This window comes from Xyrauchen texanus, chromosome 50, assembly GCF_025860055.1.
Source record: "Xyrauchen texanus isolate HMW12.3.18 chromosome 50, RBS_HiC_50CHRs, whole genome shotgun sequence".
In the NCBI taxonomy this organism is placed as follows: domain Eukaryota; kingdom Metazoa; phylum Chordata; class Actinopteri; order Cypriniformes; family Catostomidae; genus Xyrauchen; species Xyrauchen texanus.
Genome location: NC_068325.1, coordinates 12,396,657 through 12,420,475, shown reverse-complemented (window position 1 = coordinate 12,420,475; position 23,819 = coordinate 12,396,657). Strand labels below are relative to the sequence as shown.

Sequence of the window (23,819 nt, the reverse complement as noted above, 5' to 3'; positions counted from 1 at the left end):
ATCTTGCGGCCCCTTGCCAGCAGTTTAGCACGGCGGGGTTTGGGCGGTGGCTTTACGGGCGTGATTGAATTGGAGTGCGCCTCTTCACCACCTGATTCGTGCTGTGGCTGCTGCACATAGTACAATGAAAGTGAGGAATTTGAATATATTTACGATCAATCAGAATTGGACTTTATAATTTTTCCAGGCCTGTGCAGCCTTGGTCAGGGTTCAAATTTAAGACTTTTTCAGACCTTTTCTAAAATGAATACCGTTTCCACATAAAACAAACCTACACAATCTGAAAATAAATCATGTATCACAGGCTCTTAATCAGGCAGGGGCACACATTAAACGTGGTTTAACATTGCTTATCAGTAAAACAGGGTAGGATATATGCAAGTATAAAATATTCAAGACATGTTTTCCACATCTACATCACATTAAAATTGGTTTATATACAGTACCATTATATAAATATAAATTAGATGTCAACCATATAAGATTAAGATTTTGCTGATATAATAATGTGTTGAAAGAATAGTTTTTAAAATTGATGGTTAGGGGAGGGCCAGTCACAGGCTACAAGTTTCTATTTTTGCGTGAGTAAACCGGGGTGCTTTGCGTTCACTATCAGCATTTAACATTGTTCGTTTATATTTTTTGAGAACAATTTCACACATTCTTCTGGACAGGACCTGCTCAGGTCCGTGGTGCGGCCCTGTGGTGTTCGGAGATCAACTGAATGACACACAAACGCGCCGTTCATGGCATTTATATATTTGTTTAAAACTCCCTTAATTGGGCATTAAAATGTGATTGGAATTTGAAGTGCATGATAATCGCAGTCACCTCAATAACCATGGTTGGTTGAAATAACTGCAACCAGATGATTATTTAATAATCATGACAGGCTTACTAGTAGTAATACAAAGCTGATGTGTATTTGGTATTTTATCTAGTAAGAGATCCTTAAGATATCTTTAACTACTTCTCAATTTAATGACATCTACAATCTATTTCAAGAAATTTGATATTTGGTATCAAACAAAACAAACGTAAAAATATTACTGAGTGCACCTTTAATATGTGAAGAAAATCTATTACATTTTAATTTTCATATACAATAAAGACCAGACACATTCATTTAAGGTGAAGTGTGTAAATTCTGAGCCACCATCTGCACCAGAAAGTCTGACAAAAATAATGAAACGCTTCCCTCTTTTCCCATTGTTTTGATCAAATATGTCCTATTCAATTTAGAGAACATCTGAAGAACTCCCCATTGCCCAACTGCATATCTACCTTGTGCTCCTTGGGTTTAGTCGGGGTGGGGGTGTTGCTTTTGTTCTCCTTAGTATCCTTCTGCTGACGTCTTCTGGCCACCTCCTGCTCTTCCTTTAACCACAACATGCACAGACATTGTACAAAGATTTAGCTGGATATCTTTTAAAAGAACCCATAAACAACAAATTAAATAGAACTTAGCATAAACTTACCCTGAGTTTAGGATTTTTGAGACTAGAAAAATAGTTTTCAAGCTGCAAAATAAAAATGAAGTCTTTGGTTAGATAATGCTTTCAGCCACTGATTTAGAACCCAAATACAAGCATGTGTAAGGGCGGAGTAATATATAGAATATTACACAATATATTTGGAATTCAGAATTTCTTGATTTTAACACACTTTTTATTTTTATAAAGCCATAAAGTTTTTTAAAAAGATTTGGGAGCCTGGGTAGCTCAGCGAGTAGTGACGCTGACTACCACCCCTGGAGTCACAAGTTCAAATCCAGGGTGTGCTGAGTGACTCAGCAGGTCTCTTAGGCAACCAAATTGGCACCGGGTAACCTCCTCATGGTCGCGATTTGTGGTTCTAGCTCTCAATGGGGCAGGTGGTAAGTTGTGCATGGATCACGGAGAATAGCATGATTCTCCACATGGTGCGAGTCTCCGCGGTGTCATGCACAACGAGCCACAAGGTAAGATGTGCGGAATGACGTTCTCAGAAGCGGAGGCAGCGGAGACTTGTCCTCCACCACCCGGATTGAGGAGAGTAACCACACTACCACAAGGACATACAATGTAGTGAGAATTGGCCATTTCAAATTGGGAGAAAAGGGGATAATAAAAAAAGAAAAAAAAAAAGACAGTGTAGTTGAAACAGCTTCTCATACCGTAATTTCCGGACTATAAGCTGCAACTTTTTTCCCACGCTTTGAACCTCGCGGCTTATACAATGACGCGGCTAATATATGGATTTTTCCCGCTTTCAAATTTTATAAAAAAAAAAAAAAAACAAAACAAAACATTGTGATGTGCTCAGTTTTTTGGCGGCATATATGTATATGTAACGGGTTAAGGTCAAAACAACTTTTTTTGTTTACTGTTTAGATTAAATCGAGCGCGCTCAAACTTCCCATCATTCTGATTACGGTAGTAATTTTAAGGTAGTCACCCTCACCATGGCAAAGACATGGAGAAACGCATATGATGCTGCTTTCAAGTTGAAGGCGATTGATCTGGCTGCTGCACGGGAGCTTGGTCTTAATGAGTCGATGATAAGACGCTGGAAACAGCAGCGTGAGCAATTGTAGCAAAAGACAACTAAATCTGAGGCTATTCAACTCCGACACCGAAGGAGATGACTTCATTGGTTTCATGTGCACAAGAGGAGGAAGATAGTGACCAATGACTTTCTTTGTAGGCTACTGTTTACTGCAAATGTTTTATTACAAGCTGTGTGTGGCAGCGGGGGCGTGGTCAAGCGCCTCTCCGGGAGAGAAAAGCTGTAAGGGCGCTTACACCTGAGCTAAATTATGTCTAACACCGGTGTCTAATTTCAAGTGCCCTGCTTCACGTGTCCTTCTTGGGAAAACTGTCACACGGGCACCAGTGTGACAGTTTTCAGCAGGGCACTTGACGTTCCAGGTAAGGCTTTTAATGGCCACAGCAATGTTTACAATCAATTTTATAAAGTTTCTCAATTCTTCATTTCGCCAACACTAGACTGACGTGTGTCACTCTCTCAGCTCTGTGGCTGCTGCCTTTTTATACGCTCTCCCCATGCTTACTGAAATTAGACACCGGTGTTAGACATAATTTAGCTCAGGTGTAAGCGCCCTTACCGCTTTTCTCTCCGGACGGTAGCTTGACTACGCCCCGCTGCCACACCGTGTTTCGTTAAAGCCTATTTATTTTTGTTACAATCCGTGTTTCGTTAAAGCCTGAGTAAAGTTAATTTGTTTCAATGTACCGGTAGGCATCTGCAAATAAAATTTTGCACCTGCAAATTTTATTTGGCACCACCAAATAAAAGTGTACTTACTATGGTGCGATCTATTGTATGCAGATAGTACGACACTGGCTTCCCCGTCCATGATACTGATCCTCTTAAAGGCGACAGCTCAACAACTCTCATTATTGTGCCAATATCTTTAAAAAAGAACAACCATTAGACATTAAAATAACAAATTCAAAATGAACCAAACAAATTTGAATCTTGAATTCAATGAATAGTTCACCCACAAATGAAAAAGCTCTCAAATTTTTTAAAAATCCATAGCGTTGAGATCAGTCGAAGATGTGCGAGAACCAATCGTGTTTAATGTCATCAAACGATTATAATCACATTTAAATGTTTACTTTATGAAAAAAAGTTGCTTTAACATTCTGCTAAATGCTGCATTTTATTTTCTTACACAGAAGTCATTAGGATGAGTAAATGACAGAATTTTCCTTTTTGGGTGAACTACCCCTTTAAGACCCAAGCTTAAAACTTACCACTCAAGTTTCGACTGTTTATTCTGAAGTTAAGAGGTGCAAAAGGTTTTGAGGATACAATTTTTCCACCTAAAAGAGACAAGGCTGAAATTGAGCCACAAGACTGACAAGGACTTCATACTTCTAAAAATGAAGCAGATATCCTGTCCTCAAAAATAAAATTAATTCTGACAGGGAACCTATTGGTCAATGCAGGGGTCAAAGGTTTTCACAGACAGGTGTTGACACAGCTGCCTTTGAGCTACACTGCAAGAAACTTCATAGTTTTGAAAATGTAAGCAGCGGTCCACATCAAATGATTTAGTCATGCAACAATGAAATTAAAGTGATATCATTTACTCAATCAACAAACAAACAAAAGTCTAGTCAGAGCACGTGATAACAAACCTTCCTTCATGTTGGCAAATCGTTCCTTCAGCTGGTGGTCCACCTCAGGACCAAAGGCAAAGTTATTCACAAAAATAACACTGCAAAAGAACACAACATACTACAGACCTGCATTGCACACTCAACAAGATAAGACAGTCAGAACGTTTACATGCGCAGTAATAATCAAACTACAGTGGATTGTCGAGAAGTCAAGCTACAGTATTCATCAATCCAACTTTACAAGGCAATGCATAAATGAATATTTGAAGAAAGAACATCTGCCGAGTTGACCGTTGACATCATATTCGTTCCTAGCATTCTCTCTACCTTGTTTGCTTGGCGGTACACATTGCGCGTTACCTCCGTAGTCACATTTTTTTCTGAGTTTTTATTTTTTCAGATTGAAAAACTTTTAAAGTGCATGTAAACATCCTGACTAATAACAAAATTTCATTGTTTAACTTCAAGATCAAAAGGATTTAACTTGGTTGGAAGTTACATCTGAAAGATGCTCATATTATCTTTAAAGTTTTATACATGGATGCAAACTCATCATGAGGGACGAAAAAGGTGAGGCAATTGCTGGTCCATGCCCTTACGAAAACCGAGAGTTCATGGCAAATTTGCCAGAGATAATTTTCAAAGGAAAAATTAGCTTTGCGGCAAATTGTCCATTGTTGCCAAAGGTTCGACGGAAGTTCACCATTACCGGCGAAGAGCTGCAAACTTCTGGCAAACATTTGCAGCGAATCAAAAGCTAATTTGCATGTGAAAAATAACAAGCGGCAAATCTGCTGCAAGTTTGCGGCACCTTTTGATTTTTTGTACGTGTGAGCATGTTCTTCAAGGATATTATTTTTAAAGAATAAGCTAAAAGCAACAATTTCAGTGATTTTAATGTTTCAATTAAAGCAAATTAACTGCACAATTGTGCAGAATTAGCTGCAAATATAGAGGATGTTTTGTTGTAGCTTACTTCTATTTCACAAATTCGTTCAGTTTCATTTACAGATTACTGACCACTTCTAGAGATGCCACTCTAGGTGTCGACAATCGAGTGTCTTATGTTCTTTAAGTCTTTGAATAATTTTTAGTTGTTCATGACTAAAATCTACCCATAGACTTTATAGTGTTTAAGCATTATAAGAACAAAGACCACCTATAATTTTTCTTTAGTTTGTGAACTGCTGAACATAACTTTTCATCCAAATCAAGTCAACAATGATAAATTCTCCTTCCTGCCCAGTAGGTGGCGATATGCACAAAGAATGCGAATCGCCAAAACCAAAAGAAGAATGCTAATGTGCAAGTGGAGTTTGATAGTAAAAAAGGACTTAAATATTGATCCGTTTCTCAAGCACACCTATCATATCGCTTCAAGACATGAATTTAAGCACTGGATTAAAATGAATTATTTTTCCGATGCCTTTATGTGTCTTTAGAACTTCAAAGTTCCACTAAATATTCCACTAAAAATCGTAATTTGTGTTCAGCAGAAGAAAGAAAGTCATACACATCAGGGATGGCATGAGGGTGAGTGAATGATGAGAGAATTTTGAAATATTTATTCAATAACGCCCCTTCTTCAGAGCCCTTCAAGCTGCATTCCTGTCAGACGCAGAATCACTCTGTATGCGCTGCCTTGGTAGGACTGAGGTAGAAAAGAACATGATTGGCCACTGCTGTAATCAATTACATGGCAGTCAAGCATGGGTTTAGAATCCGACCCCCAAAAACTCTTCGGATATGCACAAATCACTAAAATGACCAATTTTGGTTTCAAAACGAAAGTTGAGGAGTTTGCATCCCTGTTTATAAACTGTGCTCAGATCCCATTGTTGGGAATGTGAGCGGATGATTGTTTGTGATCATACCTTGTGTTGGCTATTCGTTCTCTCCATTCTTCTGACAGGAAATCTCCTCTTTCCAGCTGTCAAATAAGACATAAATCATATTAGCATATACAGACCAAAACACATCCCTTCACTCACACAGTTCACAATATGCTACTATAAACACTTACCGTGTACTCGCTGTGTTTTTTTCCATACCACTTCATCCACCTCTTAAACTCTTTGTCCATTGACTGAAAACATAAAAATTCAGACGTAAACACTGCAACTCCAAAATCTGCTGTCCATTTTAGTAAAGAGGTTGCCGTGTATTAAGAGCGCTCGGGTAGCTTTTAAAGGAATTGCTCAGCCAATGGTACAGTGGTCTGGACAGGATGCTTGTACCTCTGCATAGGTTGCTGGAGTGTCTGCTTTCTCGATGCCGTAGTAGTGTTTACAGTTGGTGGCTGCGGCGACCTGCAGGACTACCTGTCCAACACCTACACATTTGTAAAGACAACAAACATGATGCGCAGTCAAATGGTTGATAACTGAAATAATGATCCACCCTAAAACAAGACGAAATGGTGACAAACTAATCTGCAGCAAATGGCTTATGTCTTTTATCAACAATTTTCGGAGCGCAGTTACTGACCACTGCCCAGATCCACAAAGGTGTCTTCATCCATCATCTCCATTTCATCAATGATCTGGGCCACCAGGTCGAATGATGTCTCTCCATACACTTCAGGAGAGAAGGGCTCATAATTGTTGAGTTTCTCGGGATCAGTGACAGAGTGATTGTAAACCTGCTGTAGGATGTGTCGCAGCAGGCCATTGGATGGACGCTTGTTGAGTTTCATGGGTTGGGTGGTCCCTTTCCACTGCAACACACACAAAAATGAACAAAGTTATACTTGGCATCAGTATATTTCAAACAACTATGCTGACAAATATAGTACCACAGACATACTAAAACAAAACAAAAAAACTCATGAAAGGAAACAAATGACATCTACCCGGTTTAATTTATTGACGGTAATAGTGCAAAAGTTACTCTACCAAGTAACTATATATAAACCCAATAGAATAGCTCTTTGAAATAAAAGACAAATGTTGGTCAGCTGTTAAGACTATAAATATTTAGTACGACTTGACATACCAGTTGGTGAATGCTGTCAATGGCTCTGTTGTACTTGTCACACAGTCTCTGCATACTCTCAAAGCTACAAGAAAACACAAAATAAATTAACAATCTTTCATTGTCTTCTCAAATACAAGACAGAAAATTAAAGCAAGCATTAAAGCAATTTCTATTTGTATTGCAAGCAATAAATCTTTCATGGACAACATTAACATCACTAGATATACTATTATACATGAAAAATCTGTGTGTAAATATGCATTTATTTTATAGTATATATTTATAATAATAGGCAAAATACAAAAAGCATAAACCTCACCATTTGTTGTCTTATTCATCTGTTTTGTGGAAATTATAGTTTTTACCTCTTGGTGTTGTAGTCGATAAGTACATAGTTCTCCATGGCCAGCTTAAGATCTGGGATCTCCTCACATACCCAGCTGAACAAAGAGAGGAACCCAGTTTAGTTTCTCAATTACAATACAGACCTTATCCACATAAAAACTGACAGAGCAATCAAAACTAAGAGAAAAAACAAAAGACTTACCGAATGGTTTCAATTATTTCATGTGCAGCATCATGGTGTTTATCCTGAGAAGAAAGAAAGATGTTAGAAGTAGGGTTCAAAATTACTTCGGCACAACTGCAAATGGGCAGTGAATCACAAATATAAACCAGCCATGAAACTTTATATTGCAGTATTAGAACGCTATATCGGCCAGAGAAATGAACTGGATAATATTTGGTTAATTTGAGATTATCAGCATTTACTGCTAACCTCATCCCACTTGCATCAGTTCCAAAATCTAAATTTGGAAATTATTAAATTATCACATATGTATATAAAACAGCATTTGCCACAAATTTGCCATGGGCTTGAGATTCACCGCAAATGTTTGCCAGAAGTTTGCAGCTCTTCACCAGTAGTGATAAACCTGCAGCAAACCTTTGGCAACAATGGACAATTTGCAGCAAAGCTCATTTGCATGTCAAAATAATCAGTGGCGAATTTGTATTATCAGTGGCGAATGTGTGACAAACTTGACACAAACTCCCGATTTTGGTAAGGGTGTTCTTACATTACAATGTAAATGCATTATGTTGCTATTCCTAAAAGAGTTACAATCCAACTGGCTGGTTACTTCTTTTATGTATTCATCAAAGGATATTGTTATTTGTTTTTATGCTGTTTATAAAGATAAATCACCCTTAAAAAAATTTAGTTCATGGCAAATTTGCCGCAAACTCGCCACTGATCATATTCACATGCAAATGAGCTTTGCAGCAAACTTCTGGTAAATTGTCCATTGTTGCCAAAGGTTTGCAGGGGGTTCAACACTGCCGGTCAAGAGCTGCAAACTTCTGGCAAACATTTGCGGTGAATCAAAAGCTCATTTGCATGTGAAAAATAATGAGTTGCAAATTTGAGGCACATTTGCAAGAACTATAGATTTTCTGTAAGGGCAGTTATCCATTTAAAAAGTAGTCTGCACAACAACAACACAAATTTGACCTTTCCAGTTTGAGCAGGGTCACACAATATAACGGTCACACATTCCCGCACACACAGCTGCTAGCATGCCTTCAAGAAGGTGAGCAAGTTAATTCCTCACACATGCCTGGATAAGTCCATAATGTCACCATAAGCACTTGTACTATAGTCATGGTACCCTTATGCTTCAGTCTATGAATGCACCATAGGTGCTCAGGCTTTTTACATGGCTCTCTGCAATCCTTGATTCTTACAGTTCAATTGTAGCATTTTGTGGTCAAATATCTTCATATAATGACCACTAGTCTATATAATTGAACATTGTCCCAGACAACCAAGTTCCTACAGAACACTCAACCAATATTTCCAATGTCCAATAATTTTTTTTGTTCAATGGCCATGTAATAAGTGGAAGTGGAATTTGACAGTATGATGGTCATCGTCACACAATAAAACCTCTTCAGGGTGATCAAAATTCATGTGATTTTGCATTAACTGTGCCACACTTTAAATGCATAATTGTGGCTCTTTAAGGCCCCAGAGGTCTAATAAAGCCTGCATCATGTCAGACCTGCAGACCTGACCCTGACGAACTTGCTCAGTACTGCTGTAACAGAGACACTTGAGCTATGTCGCTGCCTGACCCAGTGACCCACTTTTCATCAGCAGAGTACCGAGAAGAACTGTGCCTGCCGGAGTGTGCCGCTGCTGTGCAATTCTGCCTCGCCAGGCTCCTCCTCATCCAGCATAGAGCAGTTTTCCCGCTCAGCTGTGTGTATGGCGGGTCTTGTGCTCTTCCGCCCATCACTACTGCTCTGAAGCAAGTGTAACGGCACTGAGAAATAATGCACCTATAGCGTGAGCTCAAACAAGTGGAATTAAAGTGAAAGTTCAGCATAAATGAAATTAATGTCATTCCTTATTCACCCCTCTTGTAAATAATACGTGTTAGGAATATCAAGAGGGCGAGTAAATGATGACAGAATTGTTATTTTTGGGTGAACTATCCTGCCAGAACATGACTGGCTTGCATTATTTTAATATGGTGTTAAATGAAAACACCAGTACTGCTAAGACAGATGGTAAAGTGTGTGTATGTGCACAGGCAGACAGAACATCGTGCTGAATGGAAGGGAGAATGTGTGAGTACGTAAGAAACGAAGGGGTGTTCCGGCGGTCTTGTGCACACACGGCACACAGCAACACCAGCTTGACAGCTAAAAATATCACACTGGCAAAGGAGGTGAGGAAGACAGACAGAGAGAGAGAGCACAAAATATCAGCGTCATCGGCTTGCGCTTTGTCACAAGTACTCTTGGTGGTTGAACAGACTCAAATACGAAAGTGGACCCTTTACTCAACTGTGAGGGGAGGAAATCACGCCTCGTAAACATTTATCATTTCATCGTGGAGATTACCTCACAGTATAACCCCCGTATACAAATAGTAGGGACGGCATACAAATAGTAGGGACGGCATTCCGGGCCGCGTCATCAGAGCGTGCGCGAATCAACTGGCTGGTGTTTTTACGGACATTTTCAATCTGTCCCTCTCCCTGTCTGTAGTCCCCACATGCTTCAAAACATCAACCATTGTGCCTGTACCGAAGCAAGCTATAATCACATGCTTAAATGACTGGCGTCCTGTTGCTCTGACCCCCATCATCAGCAAATGCTTCGAGAGGTTAATCAGAGATCACATCTGCTCTGTTCTGCCCCCCTCTTTGGACCCATTGCAGTTTGCCTACCGCAACAACCGCTCCACTGATGATGCCATTGCATCTACAATACACACTGCTCTCTCCCACCTGGAAAAAAGGAACACATATGTGAGAATGCTGTTTGTAGACTACAGCTCAGCATTCAACACCATAGTGCCCTCCAAGCTTGATGAGAAACTCCGGGCTCTGGGCTTAAACAGCTCGCTGTGCAGCTGGATCCTGGATTTCCTGTCAGGCAGACGTCAGGTGGTTAGAATGGGCAGCAACACCTCCTCATCACTGACCCTCAACACTGGAGCCCCGCAGGGCTGTGTTCTCAGCCCACTCCTGTATTCCCTGTACACACATGACTGTGTGGCAACACATAGCTCCAATGCCATCATTAAGTTTGCTGACGATACGACGGTGGTAGGTCTGATCACTGACAATGATGAAAGAGCCTACAGAGAGGAGGTGCACACTCTGACACGCTGGTGTCAGGAGCACAACCTCTCCCTCAACGTCAGTAAAACCAAGGAGCTTGTTGTGGACTTCAGGAAGAAAGACGGAGAACACAGCCCCATCACCATCAATGGAGCACCGGTGGAGAGAGTCAGCAGCTTCAAGTTCCTCGGTGTCCACATTACTGAGGAACTCACATGGTCCGTCCACACTGAGGCCGTTGTGAAGAAGGCTCACCAGCGCCTCTTCTTCCTGAGACGGCTGAGGAAGTTTGGAATGAACCACCACATCCTCACACGGTTCTACACCAGCACTGTAGAGAGCATCCTGACTGGCTGCATCACCGCCTGGTACGGCAATAGCACCGCGCACAACTGCAAAGCCCTGCAAAGGGTGGTGCGAACTGCCAGGAACATCATCGGAGGTGAGCTTCCCTCCCTCCAGGACATATACACCAGGCGGTGTGTGAAAAAAGCTCGGAGGATCATCAGAGACTCCAGTCACCCAAGTCATGGGCTGTTCTCACTGCTACCATCAGGCAGGCGGTATCGCAGCATCAGGACCCGCACCAGCCGACTACATGATAGCTTTTTCCCCCAAGCAATCAGACTGTTGAACTCTTGATCTATCAGGATCAATAATTAGCACTGCACTTTATTAATCTATAATCTCACACTGGACTGTCAACATATTCTCCTCAATACAACTGCTATATATATATATATACACATATATATTTCATATACTCCCACTTATTGTATTGTATTGTATATTCTGTTCTATATTCTGCATTGTATATAATTATTGTGTTGTGTAAGTATGTGTACATCTGATTTGTAAATTGTTTTGTGTAAGTATGTGTACATTTGATATGTAAATTGTTTTGTGTAAGTATGTTGTTTATTGTAATTGGTATATGTCTCGTCACTGTCATGACTGCTATGTTGCTCGGAACTGCACACAAGAATTTCACCTACTGTTGCACTTGTGTACATGGTAGTGTGACAATAAAGTGATTTGATTTGATTTGATTTTTTTAGGGAAGAATTTATCATTCTTTTTGGCTGGGATAACGAAATGTTACACCTTAAATATATTACATGAGCATTATCATGTTTAATCATGTCAGTTTTGTTCAAAACAATTCTGTAAAACGTTCAGGCTGAGAGGAGTGTCTCAACCAAAGTGAAGGGTTGGGGAAACACCAAATCCCTGCTTGTGGCATTTACGAAGGCAAGCATCACAATTATCATGATCATACTACGGACATGATACCTGAAATTGCATGGTTTGTGAAGAGATGTGCCAATACTTTCCAAAGCAATCAGACTAACATTTTTACACCCCATCATCCAGAGAGCAACAAGCAATAGTCGACCGATAATGGATTTTGCCAACACCAATAGCTAAAGAGCGTTTATAACCAATTTATCAGCAGACAGTTTTTAAAATCTGAGGTATGAAAAAAAATATTTTAACATAATAGCTGCGCCCCGGAGCATCCAAAGACGTAAATTATTAGTCGTCAATACCAGTTCACTTCCACGATTTAGGACGACTGAAGGGCTGTCAATACAAGCAAATATTGCTTTGTATCGCGAAACTCTCACAATATTGTACTGATACGATAAATCCATGTATCGATATTTATACTCTACCATTTTTCCTTATCATGACTAGCATTTTGTCTAAAGGTATCTAAAAAAAAGTTAAAACTCAGTGCCGTTCCTCAGTGCAGTCAGAGATGCTTCTATGTGGGGAGAAAGAGACTGAAGCTAAGCCCTTTTCCATCGCAGTTGTGCTGGGCCTCGCTTATCCGTTTGGAACTAGAAAATTGATTTTCCACGATATTTTTGGAATGATCCCGATGCCAATTCTATTTTTCGTTCTTTTATTCAATGCACAACCCACTACAATGCGAATAAATCACTCGCATATGTGACAAAATGTCTGCGATTAGCCACTAGCTGGTAATTTTTAAGATTTCACTTACCAGTAATTGAGTTGTATATTAGCGAAGTTTAGCACGGAGATCTTTCCGAGATCCATAAAGTCCATTTGTTATGAATTATCAGTTGTTGATCAAAAACAACAACAAACATTTAATGTTAATCACACATAAAGAAGCCATTTGACAGAAACATCTGCCACTTCCATCCCTGCCGCTGGTGTTAGAGACAGTACAGTTCTAACACAAGTAAACAATAAACATATGCAATAATATATGCAATTTTAAGACATCATTTTTATTGATGGAATACATCGAATTTGTATATTTTCAAAATGTAAAAATGAAACCAAAATGATGAAAAGCTAATGATTAAATAAAATTTCGAAAATTTATATTATGTTAATTTACCAAGTTAGAAGGTCCCCAGTAGAATAATTTTTTATATGCTATGCAAGCTAATCGTGATGTGTATTGGAATGCATATTGCAAGGTGTCTAGCGATACCCAGCCCTAGACGATTGCATTCATATCAGCAGCAAACAGTACCGGAGTTTACATGAACCGTACCGCACACAGAACACCCCTTCAAGCGAACATGTTTCCTGTTCACGGTTGCGCATCAGAGTTTGGAAAACAGCATATCAACAAAACAAACTCAACTTTGACGTCAAAGGAACCAGTGAATGCCCCAAAACTTGTATTGTGAAAGCACCCATTAAATGCAGTTTGTGCAACTAAACTTAAATAACCAGAAAATAATAAAATAAAGATTTGGTGCATAAACAATGATTAAATACCAAATCGTATTATTATTTGAAAACATTTCAATATTTAATCAAAAGCATAGTGGTGGCGAGTTCTGAACAAGCAAGCACCACTCACATTTTGAGAAAATGGAACAATCTAGTTAAGGTTCGACACAGAACATTTTGAATTACATAGTTAAAAAAAACTAAAGCCAAGTAAGCTTTTGGCATTGCATCATATGGAAGCACTTATAGATGATCTAAGTCTCCAGATATGCACGCACACAGAGTAGCTTTAAAGTGTATGAAACAAGATGTAAATGTGTGTGTATTGAGCATCGGAGTACGTAGGTTACAGCAAAGTACTTCAGGGAAGAAAGAAAACACTAAAGCTCACAGTTCGATAAAAAACCTCTCTGTTCTCCCACCCCAGGTGAGTAGGGTGCTTTTGTTCAGTGTACTACGTGAAGCCGCGAATGCAAAATGGCACACTAGTGGACATGGAGACGTCAACAGCTAAAGAGACAGCTGGAGTGACATCTATTTTTTTTATTTATTTTTTTTTTTTTTAAATCACTCGCCTGAGTCTCTGAAAAGCAATAAAATTCAAATGAATGGAGGATTTTATCTTTGCAAAATATACAATCACTGAGTGTACGAAATATTTAAAAGTACAGGAGAATTTCCTGATGGTAAGAGGTGGTCACAAGTGTAGCAAGAAACATAACACGAGGGCGATTAAATGATGAATTTTCATTTTTGGGTGAACTAACCTTTTTATTTTTAAAGTAAAGCGAAAAGGGAGGTCCAAATATAGTGCACAATATATGGACAACCACCACCCAGAATCCTTATAGTAGCCACCCCTCCCTAAACAAAAACTTGAAAGTCATGTTTACAGCTTGCCAATGTGGGCACTCTTTAATTCTGTTTACCCAATGGCAGGCTTTGCAGAAGGCATAAATATGGCTCCCAGTAGGTGGGGCATTCTGATGGTTGATCAGAACTGAAGCTCCTGACCCGTATCTGCATGATTATTCATTGAACTGCTGCACAACGATTGGCTAATTAGATAATCACACGAATAATAGGGGTGTAACGGTTCAAATTTCTCATGGTTTGGTTTGTATCACATATTTAGGGTCACTATTTCGGTATAGTTTGGTATTTGCCATGTTCAGAAATAAATACAGTATATTACTGCCAAATCCAAAGTAAGAATACTCTATTTGAATAAAAATATCATTGTTTTACAGTAACCATAGTTTAATCATGGTAGTCAGGGCCTGAAATTAATTTCTGAAAATGAGGGATGAACCGATGTGCAGGTAAGTAGGCTAAAGCACAGGGAGTGACAGTGTTACTTACTAGGACAGTATATTTTAACAAAAGGGCTGAACAGTCACATTATTTAGCGCTTGAGCAGGACACCAAACTGCTGCGGAGCACGAGAAGTGAATGCCCATTTGTGTGCGTTTATGGTGCGAGCATCCGCCACTGACTTTGCAACATCTGCACGAAACAAATAAAGTTCAGCGAAAATTCCAATGAAGATCATGATGAATGAATTCGAAAGTAGACCTATAGGCAATCAGATGTTATTAATAAAACAACAAGAACTCTTTGGAGGCATTTATTGCCCCCATATTTTTAATTTAGGAGGCATTTTTACCCAGAGCCCCCATTCATTTCAGACTCTGGATGGAGAGATGGAGATGAGAGATGTAACAGGTGTTTAAGAGTCTCTCTTCACCATGCAGCTGATACTCAAAGCATTTTTGGAATTTTTGCCTTTCTTGTCAAATGTGCTGCATTATGACTAATGTTGGAGTGCCAATATATGAAAGGCATCAAAACTATAGATCGCTCCAACGTCACGTGCTTGCAATGTTAACAGTTTTGTTAATCATCAATAGGAGTGCGTTTTATTGCATTGCTCGCTAACGGACATGCAGTATAATGCCATTTGCATGTCGAATTAACATGTTTAGAAAAGCTTATACATCTGTAACATTTTAAGATCAGCAATTATGCGATAAAATGCTCCCTCACTGCATGCACTCAAACCAAATTCAACTGGTGCTCAAACACGCTGCTAACAGGTGCACGAGAGAGAGAGAGGGAGAGAAACAGTATTTACTCAAGCATCTTCTGGAGTTAGAGTTTGATACAAATACAAGTTTATTGATTTGATCATCTGTATCTATTGGTTTAATAATTTGCAGCTGCTCTGTAATGTGAAAAAAGGTGTGCTGTAGGCCTGGGCGAAAAATCGATTCAATGAATTAATTCGAATTTTTTGTTGCGGCGATTTAAAAAATAAGTAAATCGAAGTTTTTGTGTAATGGCGCATTTTTGGCTCCCCGAGCATCCGTGAGCGTTAGTTTCACATAGCAGTATGGCAAGCTTGACAACAACAACATCATAGCACACACCTAAACGGCAACAGCATACAGCAAGCTTACAACATGGCTACCGGTGAGAGTGGGAAGTTTGTTCCCAAGAAACTTCATCCCAGAAATGGGGGTTACATTTGTCTTGCTTTTGATTAAATAAAAGCAAAATTTGCTTTAAGTTGTCTGCCGTTTGTCGTATTGATTTCCTTAATAAGTAGATGGGAAAATCGGAAAAAATCGTAAATCGAATTAAAAAAATAAAATCGGAGATTTTATTTTTAGGCCATATCGCCCAGCCCTAGTGTGTTGGAATTTTCCGCGATTATGAATGTGGAACTTGTGGAATGATTACAATTCTGAGCTATACCCACAATCCCGAAACGAATTTCAGGCCCTGGTATATGTAGTGAAATCATACTAACCAAACATGGTTACTATCATGGTTACAACAGCAATATCATGGTTACTATATTAATACTACAGTACTTTTGTAAAAACATAGTTAACTGTATCAAAACCATGATTTCTTCAAGAAAACCATGGTGACAGCATTCATGGTTATTACAGTCATAGTTACTACAATATCACTATAGAAAAACCATGATTAATTTTCACTAGGGTCCTTAACCGAAAAAAACGTAATAACTACACACTATTACACTACATGCATCAACATGTGCATTTCAAACACAACTCAACATATTCAACATTAGTAATCTGTACGTCACTATAGAAGGAAACTTGCTATTAAAATGGATACAATAAAGGTCTGGGATGTCGCGGCTCAAGTGTTTTGATAATATGCTGAAATCTCAATCAACAGAGCAGGGAAAAATAACTTACATGGGGTAACCTCCTCTTGGTCGTGATTAGTGGTTCGCTCTCGGAGGAGCACATGCGTAGTTATGTGTGGATGCCACTGAGAATACCGTGAAGCCTCCAAATGTGCAGATTGACGGTCTCAGACATGGAGGCAACTGAGATTCGTCCTCTGCCATCTGGATTGAGGGGAGTCACTATGCCACCATGATGACTTAAGAGTGCAATGGGAATTGGGCATTCCAAACTGGGTTGAAAATATATATATATTTACATAAGACAATGTAAATGCCTAGGAAAATCTAACTGCCACCAGTTACTAACGCATTGCTATGCAGTTGCTAGGGTATTCTAGATGGTTGCTTACTGGACCAAATCAGAAGAGCCCACACCTAATTTCTGATATTATGGTCCCCGGATCAGTCTCTGGTACCTCCGTCAAAGTCTATGGGATTGATTCGCTCATTTTATCGTCCACTGGGTGGAAAATCATAAGTCAGAGTGCTTATGTAAGTTATGGGTTTGTTCAGTTATCAGTTGCCCAAACCTTTAGTATGATAAAGACACTCCCCTTAAACACCACAAAATAATGTAAATATGTCACAATGCTCCATTTAAAAAAAAAGCCAATCCTCAAGTCCAGCAGGTTTTTCAACCCCCTTGATTTACAAGTAACGACTAGAATGCCAGTTAGTGCCAGCCCCATGTTATTTTACAAGAGATTTCAAGCCATATGGGTTAGGTTTACATTTTGTCCCCTCTCAAAATGAATGCAGATGGCAACCAAAACACAGCACCCTTCCACTGCAAGGGCTGCCAAATGAGCAACCACAGTTTCGAGCCAACAGAACACAAAACGGTCTTCAATACTACAAATTAAATAATGTTCTAACATGTACTCTGTGCACCCAACTAGACTGCAATAAGCCTTACAAATAATGTAAGGGAAACATCTGCACAGTAAAAAAAAATAAGGCCAAATAACAGTTATGGGACAGATATGAGAGCTGGCTGTCAATAAAAGACAAGAGATACTGTCCTATCTTCTGAGTTCACTGCTCGCCTTTTGTTTAACACCCTCCACACGATATTTAGCGTACACAAATCTTATGTACACCTAATATATCCATAACTGTTGTTTATGGACACTTCTGGCACCCATATAAACTGTTTAGTAATCTAAAGTTTGTTGAACGTTGCTGTTGGTATAAAAAAAAAAAAAAAGAGATAAAGTTAGCCAGCCTTGCTATATAGCTATTAGCTTGACGGCTATCATGAGTTTCAGTATTAGTAAACATTCGTTGAAAATGGAGTCATTAACTGAAATTGTTTTTTGGCTTCATGTGTGCTTAAATTACATGTTTATTCAAAGAGCTATGGGGTTTCAAGCTAAACGAAAAAGTATTAGACAATTACACACGGCTGTGGTAGGTTTAGGTTGGTAAGGGTTTAGATGTGTCTAAAAACCTAGTGCGCTGCCTACCAAGACAACACTTCAGAGCATCGTTGGTAGGTTCAAATTTTAGTATGGGCCTCATGGACGCGTTGGAACGTTCGATACGAATTTTTCAAATTCGAATCGAACGCCCATATAGAACCCCAAAATGCTGTCTAGATAGGGAACTCGCTGTGTTTTGATACACAGCCTGTGTGAGATAGCCAACTGGTTCAGCGGGCTACAAACGGCAGCACTGTTTGTATTTCCTGCTATTCAAATATTGATGGGATTTTTCAGCATCGGTGAAACGGCCCAGTGTCTAAAGGCGTTTGTCTTTTACAACAAATCCGACTGTGATATTTTAGGTCTGTAATTAATTAGATGTTTATTTCATGTACAATCACCTCTTTGACAATACATATGCAGAAGAATATACTGAACTTTCAGTTGTACCGTCGGTCTCATATGGTCATTTTTAGTGAATCTAAATACTAGAAATCTCAAAGCTGCAATAATTAAAGTCTTTACAATATGTGCCCTTTGGATACACGTTGTTCCCTACCCTCCTGACACACTTCGTATAATAGCATGGAATCCCATAGCTGTTTTCGGTTTAGATTGAATATATAAATATAGTACTTACATATACTGGTAAGGGCCACGGGTAGCCTGCAGCTTCGGCTCCGACCGGCGACTTCAGCTTTAACTCCTGCTTGTCTCCCATTCTCACCAGTACAGCTAATGGACGAGACACGTAAACTAGGGCAGGAGCATTTTCCGTGAAAATAACCTAATGTAATGCGATAGGATATCACGGATGATATCTTAACAAAGGTTATGTAGGATCGTTAATATTTGGTCGATTTCGATCCGATCTGTCCTGGTGATTTAGTGAAAATGATCGATTAAGCCGAGCGGCTGCTCCGCTTCGGCAGTACCGCCGCCATCTTGACCGGCTCGAAATGAGGAAAAAAAAAAATCGTGCTTGAGTGTGTGTGTGTGTATGGCAAACTGTTTTATGGCAAGCCGTTTTAACATTTATTCCTTAAAATTTTATCATTTTCTTCTAAAGACCTGCTAACACACGACATACCAGTTACGTAATTGATTCATACTTTTGTTGTTGGTAATTTCATGATTTACTAATTGTCAATGTGACTGCAACGTCATAGGCCCATCAGCACACATACATCTCCGAGAGGTTGGTTTTAGATCTTTTCATCTGGAAAGCATCACAATCGAATTAACATCTGCTAAACATCTTAAAAAGATCAGATTTACAAACATGCTAAATCAAAAATGTCTCAACGTCACCTGCGGAATGTCTTATTGACATACTGCACATGAGCAAACAACATTAAAAATACGTCTTCCAAATGTAAACACACATATCAAATAGACGTCTGGGTGATGTACGTGTGCTATTCAGGATTAAATGACCAATTCACAATGTTGTCTTTACGTACATCCTCCTAATGTCCCAAGCTAATCTAGAATGGTCCAGTTACATAATGTATTCATAATATATCGGTAATTCCATGGGCTGTAATTTCATTACCATCAAATTACCAATTCATAGCATTGTCTATACGTTCTCGTAATGTTTTATGATGGCCAGATATTGCTGTTTAAATCATCTCAAATTGCAATTAGGAAAAGTACATAGACTGTTACATTGACAAATTAAAAAATATTTAACATAATACTCAAAAACAATGGTATTTTAATATAGATAGATGGGAAATACACAAATTCATATAATAGCACACATCTTCAGCTGAACTCAGAACAGCCTGTGCACAACAGAACTGCACCTTACAGGATAGTTCGTTTTTCTGAGAAAGGCACTTTTAATTTCACAATAAAATATGTAAATGTCTTAAGTTAAACAATAACAGTTACATATTTACATATAGCCTGACAGAATCTCATCTGACAGCAGATAATCAGGACGGCAGGACATTACTCATGCTGCATCTTACAAGAGAGCCAACACACAACTTCATTACAAAATTACACAGAATTTCACTTTTCTGTTAACCAGAATATTTTAACCAGTTACACTCCCACGACAAAAGTTTGGTCATGAAATTACGCTGCAGACAGTTACTTAACAGTCATGTACTTAGGCTTGCTGTGTAGTACTTTTATTTTTGTATTTTTTTTACTTGTAAGCATTCCAATGGTGAATTTTACTAGTAACTACTCATTTGATACTATAATCATTCCAATAGTAATCATCATCTGTTCCCGTTTTAGAACTTATTAGATACTGGTACCTATTTATTAGACACTGGTGTCTATTCCAATTCCTACTCACACCATATCTTATCGTTCTAGTTACTATTGAAATAAGTACTAATTAATGGTTACTTGTAAAATTTTAAAAGATATAGGACTGTTGGAATATTTAGTAGTAACTAAAAATAAGTACTAGTAACATGAAAATACATGGGCTACTACTGAGTTAAGGAATAAATGTTAAAACGGCTTGCCATATTACGAACGTGCGTCCGCAGGCCGTACCAACAAAATAGCAACGAAAGGGAGACGGAAAATCGGTTTGTATTAAACTAGAGGGGCGAGGCGTCCAGACTCTGACACACACGCGGCAGGGATTTCTTCTCGGCAACTCTCTCACATTGGCTGGGTAACGAATGACACGGGTCGACAGCTAAACCGGGCATTTTGAAACACAATGCCGGTGCCAATAACCGTTGGATGGGCGGGATGTACCATTTTGTTTGTTTTTCAACGTGCCAAATCTGAAGAATATATGTTCACTATGCGGGTCAAGACCACTGCCTTTTTTCTCTCTTTCTGTCAGCGGCCTACATTCAGGATGTTATTTTAAGTAGAAGTGTAGAGTTTTGAGAGCAGAGAGACAGCTATTTCACATAATCTACATCATATATCTATGAAGCATGAAGATTATAGAAAAGTTAACTCACAAAAATATCAAACCATTGTTTTGGCCAACAGACATTGTAATTGCTCAACATGAGAATTATTGAGAATAGCCTGCAATTATTATACACTGATGAGCCAAAACAGTATGACCACTCTTAGGTGAAGGGAATAATGTTGATCATCTCCTAACAAGGCCACATGTTACTGTGCGAATGTCACCCATGCCTAAATCTGCCACTGATGGGAGGAATGTCACAAAGCACAATGCATCACACCCTGCTGCGTATGAGGCTGCATAGCTCCAGACCCCATGATGACCCCTGTCCTCTGGCAAAAGTGCCTACAAAAGGGCATGCAACGTCAGAACTGGACCTTGGAGCGGTGGAAGAAAGTTGTCTGTTCCGCTGAGTCCCGTTTTCTTTTACATCACATAAACAGGCATGTACATGTGCGCCGTTTGCCTGGTTAAGTGATGGCACCAGGATGCACTTTGGAAAGATGACAAGCCAGTGGAGGGAGTGTGATGCTCTGGGCAATGTTCTGCTGGGAAAACCTGGTGCGGCCATCAGTTTGGCATGTGCCACCTACCTAAACATCATTGCACACCAGGTACACCCCTTCATTGAAATGGTATTCCCTGATGGCAGTGGCCTTGTTCAGCAGGATAATGTGCCCTGCCACACTGCACACATTGTTCGGGAATGGTTCGAGGAACATGATAAAGAGTTCAAGGTGTTGCCCTGGCCTCCAAAGTCCCCAGATCTCAATCTGATTGAGCATCTGTGGGATTTTCTGGAGCAACGAGACCAATCCACAGTGGCTCCACCTTAAAATTTACAGGATTTTAAGGATCTGCTGCTAATGTCTTGGTGCCAGATACCACAGGACACCTTCAGGGGTCTTGTAGAGTCCATGCCTTGGCGGGTCGGCACTGTTTTGGTGGCACACAGAGTACCAAAATTATACTAGGCAGGTGGTCATAATGTTTTGGCCCATCAGTGTAGTTGACCCATGGCCTTATTAGTGTAGTTTCATTGTGTTCATTCGTTATGTATTGTTTGTCACTACATTTTATTATTTTCTACTGAAGGCACAGAATGTGTCTGTGAAGTCAATAACTGAGGTCAAATGTAAGAGGATACAAGTTTTATGGTGCTCCCTGTAGCCCCAGATTTGGGCTGCTGGCACCAGAGAGATACTACAGATTGTAATTTTACTATCTGAGAGCAAGCTAGGTGCTTAACTTTTTGTATTTCTTTATTTGTATTAAATACATTTAGTAAAAAGTGAAATCCAACAATAGTAAAGCAGTTTCATCCGGTAATAACCTAGCAACTATTTATAGTAATTAGCATGTGGGAATTTGTCAGTGAGATCATCTGCTCTTAATGTGTGCATCTAAATATAGTAATTGCATATTTTAGCACCATGTTTGTTATATAGAGCAATCTACCCTCGATGGATTGAACTCAAATGGCACTCTTCTCCCGTGCAGTATAAAAAAAAACAAAACATTTTATTTACATAGCCATTTAATTAAGATGAGTTAATAACACACTAAGAGATAGTTTCAAAAGATAATTCTTATACTATGGCACTAATTACCATATTCATGGCCCTTAATCTTATATTGAAATGCCATTACTATGGAACTGTGTTGGTGGTTAAACCATATTTATATAATCTTTGTCATTGTAGTCAGTTATAACAGATACCAATAAACTAATACCCCATTCATGAACTGCCATATAACTTGAGAAAGTGTATTAGCACATCCGAGATGTGATACGATACAAATGACTATTGCATCACATTGATTTTCTATGTGACAATGGTGATTTTTCAGTATCCCATATGCATGTACACATACATATTATACGTGCCATTTCTTACATAAAGTGGCACTGATGTGTCAGCGATTAACTTGATTTACCTTTGACATTGCTAATTGACGAAGCAACTATAGCAAGTATAACACATGAATAGTATGATTTGGCCATTAACCAGGGGTTAACCGTAAGATGTTGCCCATGCCTAAATCCGCAAAACCTTTGGCAAAAATAGACAATTTGCCCCAAAGCTCATTTGCATGTGAAAATTATCAGTGGCGAAGTTGCGGCATGAACTCTCGATTTTCGTAAGGGGGGTCTCTAAAGGACATAATAATGTTTGGTGAAACACCCATACATTTAAGGGTTAATTTTAACATGTATAGCAAAGGTACCATACAGTACATACTCTAGTAGTCTGCATTTTTATAGACACAGGAATTCATTCAGAAACCTTACACCCACAGACGAAAACATCCATAAATAGAGCAATATATGGATGCCACCATAACCCAGTTTTCCTGGAAATAATGTTATAGGAAGGAATTCAAGTTGTAAATAAATGCGGTTATTCTTCTACATTCGAGTGTTTAATGCAAATATTCCAAGTAGCTACAACTACCGACTGCCAAACAGCTTGTTTATGAATAGTAAGCCAATTCTAACCCTGGACAAGCCACATAAAAAGTACTTTCCCACAATCTTGAGGGAAATGTAAATGTGGATATTAGTATGGAATTCGTGGCCGTAAGAAAACAGGAAGAAAGCTTTAAATTTGAGGGCGTCTTCTAAAGTGTCAGGGGACATACACATACTGTGTATGTGTGTTTTACCGGGACGAACGAGGACAGGGCCGACGCAAATGAGCCTGGATCGAGAGGCTGGCACGTTGCCAGATTGAACTCGCTGACTCGCCTCTAGCTCCCCTAAAATTGAGGTCAACGTAGCGGCTAGGGAGCCAAGTGGATAAC

At 39.2% G+C, this 23,819-nt stretch overlaps 1 protein-coding gene across 4 annotated transcripts in view; it reads right to left on the bottom strand.

Moving 5' to 3' along the window:
- Window positions 1-19,053, bottom strand: part of LOC127641468 (histone-lysine N-methyltransferase, H3 lysine-79 specific-like) — a 39,555-nt gene extending 20,502 nt beyond the window's left edge. For 3 of the 4 annotated variants that reach the window (XM_052124497.1, XM_052124494.1, XM_052124496.1), the window contains exons 1-14: window positions 18,753-19,053; window positions 7,654-7,697; window positions 7,472-7,546; window positions 7,125-7,188; window positions 6,618-6,846; window positions 6,368-6,462; window positions 6,154-6,216; window positions 6,005-6,060; window positions 4,149-4,228; window positions 3,762-3,830; window positions 3,307-3,413; window positions 1,479-1,520; window positions 1,285-1,377; window positions 1-110 (exon numbers count right to left, since the gene is read on the bottom strand). The exon at window positions 1-110 is cut by the window's left edge and continues 128 nt beyond it. In XM_052124497.1, coding sequence (XP_051980457.1) covers window positions 1-110; window positions 1,285-1,377; window positions 1,479-1,520; window positions 3,307-3,413; window positions 3,762-3,830; window positions 4,149-4,228; window positions 6,005-6,060; window positions 6,154-6,216; window positions 6,368-6,462; window positions 6,618-6,846; window positions 7,125-7,188; window positions 7,472-7,546; window positions 7,654-7,697; window positions 18,753-18,833 — 1,208 coding nt within the window. In that variant the 5' untranslated portion in view covers window positions 18,834-19,053. The remainder of the gene's footprint in view (window positions 111-1,284; window positions 1,378-1,478; window positions 1,521-3,306; window positions 3,414-3,761; window positions 3,831-4,148; window positions 4,229-6,004; window positions 6,061-6,153; window positions 6,217-6,367; window positions 6,463-6,617; window positions 6,847-7,124; window positions 7,189-7,471; window positions 7,547-7,653; window positions 7,698-18,752) is intronic. The other variant, XM_052124495.1, reaches the window with a different exon arrangement.
- Window positions 19,054-23,819: the final 4,766 nt, after the last annotated feature.